Source organism: Pinus tabuliformis, chromosome 2_2 (genome assembly GCF_031772625.1).
Source record: "Pinus tabuliformis cultivar Carrire ecotype Pingquan chromosome 2_2, CPIR1, whole genome shotgun sequence".
NCBI lineage: Eukaryota > Viridiplantae > Streptophyta > Pinopsida > Pinales > Pinaceae > Pinus > Pinus tabuliformis.
The window spans coordinates 1,249,989,644-1,250,000,415 of record NC_142300.1 but is presented as its reverse complement, the minus strand read 5'-3'; the positions used below and the strand labels follow the sequence as shown (position 1 = coordinate 1,250,000,415).

Here is a 10,772-nt window from a genome sequence, read left to right as displayed (position 1 = left end):
GTGTTGAAGAATGTAACTAGTGTCAGTCATCATAATTGTATTTGTCAAAAGAAAAAATTATTGTAAAAGAAAAAATAAAAATTAAAGCGTGGGTTTCATGCTCTATCATTTATTTTCTAGGTCATAGCCTCCATTGAAGGCTTTGAGGTTTTGTTAAGATTCAAGAGATTCATTGTCATATTTATTAGACTCTTCTTGGGCTTTTGTATCATGTAAAGAAAATTATTTTTGAGTCAAAATAAGCATTTTGTCTCTCCTCACCAATTCAACCCTGTCTTGGAGAAGTTAGCTCTATTGGAGGCAATTAGACCCTATGGAAGCAGTATAAATAGAGGCACCTCAACTCATTTGGAAGTACAACACAAGTTCGATCTACAAGAAAAAGAGGATGAAAAAGAGAGCGAAGTGCAGGCTAAGAACACTTAATTCAAGGAAAAAGAAAAATCAAAGTTTTGGGGCATCTCTCTCACACGTGCGAATATCTTTAAGGCTTTTGTACAAGTAATCGAGGGCCAAAATTTCTGAAGTAGCTACAAATCCGAAATTCTGGATTGAAGTTGCATCTAGGAAGTTGACACTTTGAGACTTTAGCGAAATACATCAAAGTGAAGGAAGGGTTAAATTGGTGATTGGAAGAGGTCTTTTTCTAGGTCAAAAGGGTCTTGGATTATCTCATTTTGATTTGAATCTACTAGTGGAAGAGTTAGACTAGGTTTTCCCCTATATATGGGTTTTGCCCTAGTTAAGTGCCTATATCTTGTGTTCCTTGTCCTCGTGATCTTCATACATTTTATATGGTAATTGCTTGATTAAAGATAACATAATAAAAAACTAAAAGAAGCCAATATGATTCACAATTAATTGTCAAGAAAATATGAATCAAACCCTAATTCTACATGCATTGATTTCTCAACACCACTCTCTAAAACCATAAAATTGTCAAACTTGGAAATGTTATTAGTATTCCCTCATTTTGGTAAATACCCAAGAAATAAATTTAATAGCGTAGGCTATCTAAAGTAATCCACTTATTGTTTCCTATTTTAAGACATCAAAGAAATAGAGAATTGACCACAATTTATAGATATAATTAGTCACATATGTAAAACATTAGAGTGTGACTCTCTCATTAGAGGGAAAATTTATTATACATGTCACCATGCAAAGAATTTATCTTTGTCCAATTGGTCAATTTTATTATGAATTCATTCCTTTAATATAATGTCACCATAGTTCCCATGACCTTCAGTATTATCATGATTATTTAACTTCATTGTTTGATGGCAAATGTTTTCTTTCTAATACAGATTCTTATATAGAAATATTCTATTATGATTCCTTAACATTTTTAAGGGGTTATTCGTTCACATGATATGAATTCACACCATGAATTCAATAAAAACCAGCAACTTGTTATCTAATGAATTCCAGAGAGGAGAAAAAGAACCACTTAGGGCACGATATTCAAATTTTACCCTGAAAAAATACAGAGATGGTTTTCATATTTTTTCCTACAAATTTGTCCCACACAAATTCCTGGAAAAAAAAAAACCACCAATTAGAACTTCAAAGTTTAATATGACATGGTTTTCATATTTTTTCCTACAAATTTGTCCCACACAAATTCGTGGAAAAAAAAACCACCAATTAGAACTTCAGAGTTTAATATGACAAATTTGTAGAAAACTTTAGACAGAAGTATCATATCCTACGCTGATAAGTATCCCAATAATTTATGGCATACTTTCAAGATTTTGTCTAACAAATTCATCCCAAAAATTCCATATATATAGATAAAATAAAATAAAAACCCCAGTTACGGCACAATTTTCAGAATTTACTTTAAACTTGTCATCCAACGATTTCCCACAAAGTTTGCGCGTTTTTGCAGAGATTTGTCCAATGAATACAAGAGAAATTAGGGCATTATTTTCAGATTTTTCTCATAGCTAGTGCATAATTCCACAAACACTTCCTTTCTCGAGTGATTCTTAATTCTGATTTTCATATTTCTTGACAAGATGAAACGAGGTTTAAATCCAAGGAAAAAATGAAGCCACCGACTTGAAAAGATTCCAAAAGCGTAAAATTTTATGATATTCCACTTTGTGCAATGCTATTATATTATGTTCTTCATAAGATTTTAATAATAATCATTTACTTGTGCACTTCCTCAATTTAATTTCCATTCAAGATTTCAAATGTCGTTTCAACTTAACCATGTATTTTTTAATAATTAAATTTAAATATATACTATTTACTTTATATTTTACCGGTATCGAGGTAATCTTTTAGCATTTTTCCCAAAAAAAAAAAAAAAGAGAGAAAACAATTCTAAAACAAGTGTTGTAGGGCAGCTTAATCCTTGTCATTGAAATTAAGAATTATGTTGCTTGAAAATTTGCATATAAAAGCTAGTAGAATAAGACATATAAAGCATAATATGAAATATCTAAACTAATATTAATATAATATGAAGAAGATTAATAGATATATTCCATATAATAGAAAATGATTATTCTATGAAATTGTTTTGCAAAGCACAATTGTATTCATATTTATATGACAAAGTTTGACAATTTATATTTTCAACAAACAAATAAAAAAACTTGTAATTCAATTGCAAAGTAGTAACTTTGGTAGGACTTGTTCAAATGGCATTTACATTATGTGCATATACAACTAAATAGATGTCACATTCATATAGATCTGAATTAGAAATTGTTTAGTACAATGCACAATTACATAGTGTTTGTCAATTTGGCATGACATTTAACATGATGTTACAGTTTTGTCAGGATTAATATTTTCAAAATTGTGAGGGATTTTCCTTGGATTTCTTTTTATTTAAGCATTCAACGATTGGCCATTGAAAATTGTAAGGGATTTTCTTGTGTTTGTTTTGGCCTAAGCATTTTACCATTGACCATCTCATAACTTGTCATCAATGTTTTGAAAAAGAGATGAAGAAATAATACTTATTACTGCTTCTTTGATTTTTCTAAAAATTATCATACTATGCCTAATAATTTTGAAAAATAATGGAGAAAGTAAGAACTCAAGTAGAGTGGAGAAGAGATAATCTGTAATTATATGAAAAGTACATTGTAAAATTGAGGATTTCAATGAATGATAAAATTTGAAGGCCTAGTTAAAATCAAGAGTAAAATAGAAATGAAATAAGAATGTATCCTCTATTTGACTTATATATAAATTAGTTAGAAAATTGAATCATAAAGAATAAATAAAGTATACATATAAGAAGTTATGCTTTGTTATTGTTAATTTACATGGATGATGTTGTGTTATTAGCAAATCATAAAGATACTTGTGATAAAACTAGCAATTGCCCTAAAAAGTGCAAAAAGAGGCCGATAGATTTTTTAAATTAGGAAAATAGTATGAAAATTGGAAAAATGATAAAAAATGCATTTATAGATATGTATTCAGCTCATAAAAATGAAGGACGCCATAACAGAAATGAAGGCCAAGATGAGTTTTGCTAGTAATTGAAGGGTGAAATAATCACAAATATTCAAACTAAGAGTATTAAATAATCACAAATTCTCAATTGCATAAATAGTATGAAAATTGGAAAAATGATAAAAAAATGCATTTATAGATATGTATTCAGCTCATAAAAAGGTAAATGAAATAAAGGCCAAGTTTCATTTAGGAGATATCATTTAACTCTCGCATATTGCTAAATGTTGAAGTAGAGGTCTTCAGATTTTAGTCCGAGTTACCTTGCCTTCAAAGGTTTAGTCTCACTGGCTCTCACATGCCTGAGAACACTGTTGTGTTATGGAACATTACCTTAACTCCTGGAGTTAAGATCTATAATAGCTTCCGTAATCACAAGGCTGTTTTGTTCATAGACTATAAGCCTCAGAACAAACAATAACAATGGCTAACATAACCAAGCGCTGTACATGTATAAATGAGAAGGGATAGAATTGATGACAGGACAGGAGCAGTTTCTGATCCAACTGGAGAAGCCAAGCCAGACACGGCAACATAGCAGAAGTATTTTGTACACAAACCCTTTTTTTTATGTATCAGTTTCTCCTTAGTCGATCAGGTTTGCAAAAGAACGATTTGATTGATTCCTTCAACGGCCGCCACAGTTGAGAACGCCCAACAACTTCCTGAAAAAATCGAACAGAAAAAGTACAAGACAGGGCATTTTTATGGTCTAGGGTATAAAATTCAGGGGATAAAACTTCTCAAATAAAAAGTACTGTACAGGGCACTGTTATGGCCTAGGGTATGAAAATTCATCAGATATAAATTCTCATAAAACTGAAAATTAGGGTATGAAAATTCATAAGATAGAACTTACCACATTGACCCTGGTCCTTCACGGGAGCCACGGCTCCCTTTTCTCTCCAGTCAATGGACTTTGGCAAATCCTCGCCGTCGGAATACTGGTATCGAGGGCTGGGAGACCTCAGCAAGCGTTTCTTGGTGTCCAGCTTGGCACCCAGATATGTGGCCTTGAATTCCTCGTGGCTCAGATCTGCAAACTGGTTCAGACCCAGTTTGTAGGACCGATTCCCCTGGTTGTGCTCGTGAATATACAGAAAATTGTCTTTCAATACAGTATAAGTATTGAAAGCAATCTTTTTCTGTTGGCACCATATATCATTAAGGTCATTAATCTACATGCACGTGGAATGTCTTCGGCCACAACCACCCTGTCACGATTTATCGCCTCACCTGTTACGAGAGGGGTGAAGGGATTCACATTTTACACTAACCTCAATTTTACATTAGTTTAGCACATAGCTCGTTCCTTCAAATTGAAGGGATTCACATTTTACACTAACCTCTATTTTCCATTAGTTTAGCACATAGCTCATTCCTATTCAAATTCATGTCCCTCCCTCGGATGAACTTTCCTGAAATGGCTCTACAAATTCATAGTCATTATAGGTTAGTGCTCAGTACAATCAAACATGAGCAATCCACAGATAAGGTCCCTCACCACACCAACACACTCACTCGTGCGTATATATACATAAATATGAGAGAGGGAGTGGGAGAGAACGCCCACACAAGGTTATTAATAAACAAATCAGGGAGATCAATCATCTCCTGGTGATTATACTAATGCAAGCGCAAATAAACTTTGAATTGAGTTTTAACACAGACAAGTCCCCAACACGCCCACTTATATATGTGTGTGTATCACCACCCACAAACTTATTACTACCCAAATTAGCAAGATCAATCATCTCCTGGTGACTATACAAATGCGAGAGCAGATTAATTTTGGATGAGTTTTAACATAAAACCGTCGCACATCCAAAAGATATAGAGAAATTGTAAAGAAGCTCCATATAAAACATACTACTATCAATGAATATACAGAGTACGCACTGCATGTTCTAAAGCTTCAATCTTAATACAGATACTTTTTCTGGATATCACCATAAACATCTTCAAGCAAGAAGTAAATTGTAGTCATAAGAATTAATCAAACAATCACAATTACCTCGTAGGGTGTCCAATATCAAATATATATACAAATTAGAAACATTCAAACAAATCTCTATCTGATCCTAAGCATCAAAATCAATCCTAAGCCCTTTCCCCACGGATACGGCTTGCAAGCTGAATATCCTTAGGCATGATCGTCACCCTCTTGGCATGGATGGCACACAACTTGGTATCCTCAAACAGTCCCACAAGATAGGCCTCTGCAGCCTCCTGGAGAGATAGCACTGCATGACTTTGGAAACGCAGATCCGTGTACAAAAGAATAAATAACAATTTTTAGAAAGGTCGGCCTTTGGTGTACTACGTGCACTACAAAAGAATAAATAACAAATTTTAGAAAGGTCAGCCTTTGGTGTACTAGGTGCACTCTGCCAGTTGATTCAAAATTGAGCTGTGGATGCCCTTGCAGAGCTTTTTTGACTACTACTGTGAAAAGGAAAGTGTTACCTTGAAGTCCTGGGCAATTTCCCTAACAAGCCTCTGAAAGGGCAGCTTGCGAATAAGCAGCTCGGTACTCTTCTGATACTTTCGAATTTCTCTGTATGATTTGATAAGTTGCAATTAGATATCTAGTAGACAGAATAGGGCAATAAAACCAGAAAAATTATCATAAGGCATTCATAACAATTTCAAATCAAGAGAACATACCGAAGAGCAACTGTACCAGGGCGGTATCTATGAGGCTTTCTTAACACCACCTGTGGTAGGAGCAGATTTACGTGCGGCCTAGACCAGAACAGTATTTCAGCATACATACGAGGTAATACACATCGAAAGCCACATAGCCGACAAGAAAGGAAAAAGAAATAAATAAATAAAAATTACCTTTGTTGCCAGCTGCTTCCTTGGAGCCTTTCCTCCAGTCGATTTACAAGCTGTCTGCTTCGTACGAGCCATTGTTAAGTGCAATTAACGACCAGCAAGGTAGAGAGTTATCTGTTTCAGTGACAACAAGAACGAAGATATCAGCCAAGCCATAAACGCCGTCTCAGCTGAAACCCCAAACGCCATTTCAGCCGAAACCCCAAAATACCAAAAACCAGCTATAAATACAAAAATATTACGAGTCTCCTCAAACAATCATTCTACTGTAAAGCAGAACCCTCACATCTGTAAACCCTAAATAATAAAAGAGAAAAAACAGAACCTAAGAAACAGGAAGAACGTGAACCCTCACATTCCAAGTCATATGTGAATCACAAAAAGGACAACAGAAAGCATCCACAGAAAACCCTAGATATTAAAGGAGAATAAACAGGGTACAGGAAACATGGAACACATTCTAAAATGGGAACGGCCCAGGATTTCAAGGAGAATTCAAGTTGCTAAAACTGCGACAACAAACTCTAGGGCACCAAAATATTTTACTAATTCAAAACATTATCAAATAAATGGAACACCCCACGGGTTCACGGGAACTCTAGCTGTTATAATAAAGATCACAAACGCTAGGGCACAAAAATAATTGAAGAATTAACCAGTTACTACGACCTCAAGGAGAATTACAGTAACTAAAACTGGAATTTCAGCAGACTTTTCCCTGCAATGTGATAAACACCTGCATTGATTTCTATTATTGCTTGTGCCTGAATTGTTCAGTGTTTGGTGAATAAGGGTCAGCCATTTGGCAGCAGGACCATTGTTCTCTGCCACTAAAATGTTTCCTGCATTTAAAGGCACAATTTCTTGAAACCTGGGAAAATCCACATAGAGACAGTATACTGTTAGACTTTTGACACAACTGTGGAAATCTCAATAAAAACTATCAACACACCATTTCATTCTGAAACTAAAAGAGTTTTAACTGATATCCTCTTGTTCGTAGAAACACAAAATGCAAATGTATAAAACATTTTCAGGGCTTTGTTCATCTTGCTGGATTGGATGTAATGAGGGGAGTTTGTTAATACCCCAAAATGTAGACGTCTGCTGGAGGTGAAGTATGCAACCATTCATCCAAATTCAGGCCATTGCAGGGTGCTTTACCTCCCACATTCCATGTTCCCACAAATACCCTGCTTCGCAAACATTCAAAAAGCTGCTTACTGATATGAACAACGATTGTTGAAATCAAAATTCCAATACATTTTCAAACAACATTATTCTGTCTTCAATAATTCCAAGAGAAGCAACCCATCGCAGAAGTGGGTTCTCGTATTTGAATATCTAGATGAGACGGGCTTTCTTATAGTCGAAATTCTGGACAAATGGTAACAAATTACTATTGGAGAATGTTACATTGCAGATCATTTAAAAACACGATTTTTTATAACCTTATTTCTGTCAGCATTGGTTATCTGTATTATGGTTATTTGATAAAAGCACATAGCAGAAAGATAGGGGAGAGAAAGATTTTGCCCTGAAGAAAACTGCGTCTATTTTTTTATTACTCGAATACATGCTCATGGTATTATGTTTGGGAGCAAATGAAGAATAAGTTCTAAATTATGTTCAACTCATTATAAACTATCCCAGAATAACTTCGCACAAGCAGGGGAACAGATTATGTTTCAAATGGATAGTAAACTCAATCCGTATGTTCCACCATTATCAAATTTCAGCTGAAGTTAAATTCAATTAAATTCAACCAAAATACCATACCTAAAGTCACGAGCATCTGCGATCTGGGACAACTCTGATTCCATTGTTACAGGCTTGGAATTAGCTGCATTTCAATTCAACAAGATTTCTGTCATGATTGTAAACACCGAGACCAAAAGCAAAGTAACACATCCCTAGTAAATCAAATCAAAGGCTGGGAGAAAACTCGTGCATTTTTCAAGTATTCTGAAACACCTATAAAATAAAATTGGGCATATTATCTTGTTGAAGGATTTTGTTCAGTACCAGTAAAGCTTTTTCGTGAAAACGAGGATTCGTTATCTGGGCAGCTCTTTCGTCTCCCAGAGAAGGATTCGCAGTTATCTGCAGATTTTATATTTAGTCTCAGTGAAAATTAAGCTAAATGCACAATAGGTTTTCAAGTTTGTCACTTTGAGGTGTATTTGGATAGTATTGATATGCCTTGTGTGGAATTTTAGCTGTCTGGTTGCTTTGACCGCTTAACCATGAACTGCTGTCCCTTTATTTTGACCATTTTCTATACCAACCAGAGGCACTGAATTTTTGGTTACAAATGAGTAACTGGATATTGTTTGGCCTGATGGTATGTCATTATAGGTTAGTGCTCAGTACAATCAAACATGAGCAATCCACAGATAAGGTCCCTCACCACACCAACACACTCACTCGTGCGTATATATACATAAATATGAGAGAGGGAGTGGGAGAGAACGCCCACACAAGGTTATTAATAAACAAATCAGGGAGATCAATCATCTCCTGGTGATTATACTAATGCAAGCGCAAATAAACTTTGAATTGAGTTTTAACACAGACAAGTCCCCAACACGCCCACTTATATATGTGTGTGTATCACCACCCACAAACTTATTACTACCCAAATTAGCAAGATCAATCATCTCCTGGTGACTATACAAATGCGAGAGCAGATTAATTTTGGATGAGTTTTAACATAAAACCGTCGCACATCCAAAAGATATAGAGAAATTGCAAAGAAGCTCCATATAAAACATACTACTATCAATGAATATACAGAGTACGCACTGCATGTTCTAAAGCTTCAATCTTAATACAGATACTTTTTCTGGATATCACCATAAACATCTTCAAGCAAGAAGTAAATTGTAGTCATAAGAATTAATCAAACAATCACAATTACCTCATAAGTTAGGCATTAACAAAAATGCCAATTAACTTCAGGTACATAATATCCATTAAACTCCAACTAATTCCGTTAATACGACAAAAATCCAGCAGTCAACATTGCGTTTCTGCGTAGGGTGTCCAATATCAAATATATATACAAATTAGAAACATTCAAACAAAGCTCTATCTGATCCTAAGCATCAAAATCAATCCTAAGCCCTTTCCCCACGGATACGCCTTGCAAGCTGAATATCCTTAGGCATGATCGTCACCCTCTTGGCATGGATGGCACACAACTTGGTATCCTCAAACAGTCCCACAAGATAGGCCTCTGCAGCCTCCTGGAGAGATAGCACTGCATGACTTTGGAAACGCAGATCCGTGTACAAAAGAATAAATAACAATTTTTAGAAAGGTCGGCCTTTGGTGTACTACGTGCACCACAAAAGAATAAATAACAAATTTTAGAAAGGTCAGCCTTTGGTGTACTAGGTGCACTCTGCCAGTTGATTCAAAATTGAGCTGTGGATGCCCTTGCAGAGCTTTTTTGACTACTACTGTGAAAAGGAAAGTGTTACCTTGAAGTCCTGGGCAATTTCCCTAACAAGCCTCTGAAAGGGCAGCTTGAGAATAAGCAACTCGGTACTCTTCTGATACTTTCGAATTTCTCTGTATGATTTGATAAGTTGCAATTAGATATCTAGTAGACAGAATAGGGCAATAAAGCCAGAAAAATTATCATAAGGCATTCATAACAATTTCAAATCAAGAGAACATACCGAAGAGCAACTGTACCAGGGCGGTATCTATGAGGCTTTCTTAACACCACCTGTGGTAGGAGCAGATTTACGTGCGGCCTAGACCAGAACAGTATTTCAGCATACATACGAGGTAATACACATCGAAAGCCACATAGCCGACAAGAAAGGAAAAAGAAATAAATAAATAAAAATTACCTTTGTTGCCAGCTGCTTCCTTGGAGCCTTTCCTCCAGTCGATTTACGAGCTGTCTGCTTCGTACGAGCCATTGTTAGGTGCAATTAACGACCAGCAAGGTAGAGAGTTATCTGTTTCAGTGACAACAAGAACGAAGATATCAGCCAAGCCATAAACGTCGTCTCAGCTGAAACCCCAAACGCCATTTCAGCCGAAACCCCAAAATACCAAAAACCAGCTATAAATACAGAAATATTACGAGTCTCCTCAAACAATCATTCTACTGTAAAGCAGAACCCTCACATCCGTAAACCCTAAATAATAAAAGAGAAAAAACAGAACCTAAGAAACAGGGAGAACGTGAACCCTCACATTCCAAGTCATATGTGAATCACAAAAAGGACAACAGAAAGCATCCACAGAAAACCCTAGATATTAAAGGAGAATAAACAGGGTACAGGAAACATGGAACACATTCTAAAATGGGAACGGCCCAGGATTTCAAGGAGAATTCAAGTTGCTAAAACTGCGACAACAAACTCTAGGGCACCAAAATATTTTACTAATTCAAAACATTATCAAATAAATGGAACACCCCACGGGTT

At 35.5% G+C, this 10,772-nt stretch overlaps 2 protein-coding genes across 2 annotated transcripts; both read right to left on the bottom strand.

Annotated features, from left to right (window-relative positions):
- Positions 1-3,585: 3,585 nt before the first annotated feature.
- LOC149198029 (cysteine protease XCP1-like) lies at positions 3,586-6,399 on the bottom strand. The gene is made up of 5 exons (XM_089408896.1): positions 6,328-6,399; positions 6,151-6,200; positions 5,950-6,040; positions 4,343-4,661; positions 3,586-4,148 (listed from the first exon to the last, which is right to left on the bottom strand). Exons 1-5 carry the CDS (start codon positions 6,397-6,399, stop codon positions 4,078-4,080), a joined length of 603 nt encoding a protein of 200 aa, XP_089265022.1. The 3' UTR covers positions 3,586-4,077.
- LOC149198028 (uncharacterized) lies at positions 5,318-10,258 on the bottom strand (the record flags this gene model as incomplete). Its single annotated transcript, XM_089406058.1, has 10 exons — positions 5,318-5,811; positions 5,950-6,040; positions 6,151-6,228; positions 6,328-6,438; positions 7,413-7,517; positions 8,104-8,167; positions 8,350-8,427; positions 9,810-9,900; positions 10,011-10,088; positions 10,188-10,258. Coding segments are annotated over 5 exons (336 nt in total), but the record flags the coding sequence as incomplete, so codon positions are not given.
- Positions 10,259-10,772: the final 514 nt, after the last annotated feature.

Excerpts from the sequence above, each read along its gene's own strand:
- LOC149198029 (XM_089408896.1), bottom strand. The coding sequence starts at position 6,399 with ATGGCTCGTACGAAGCAGACAGCTTGTAAATCGACTGGAGGAAAGGCT. Across the intron at positions 4,662-5,949 it reads AAATTGCCCAGGACTTCAAG|ATTAATGACCTTAATGATAT; the intron begins GTAACACTTTCC and ends ACGTGCATGTAG. Across the intron at positions 4,149-4,342 it reads GAAGGACCAGGGTCAATGTG|GAAGTTGTTGGGCGTTCTCA; the intron begins GTAAGTTCTATC and ends CGATTTTTTCAG.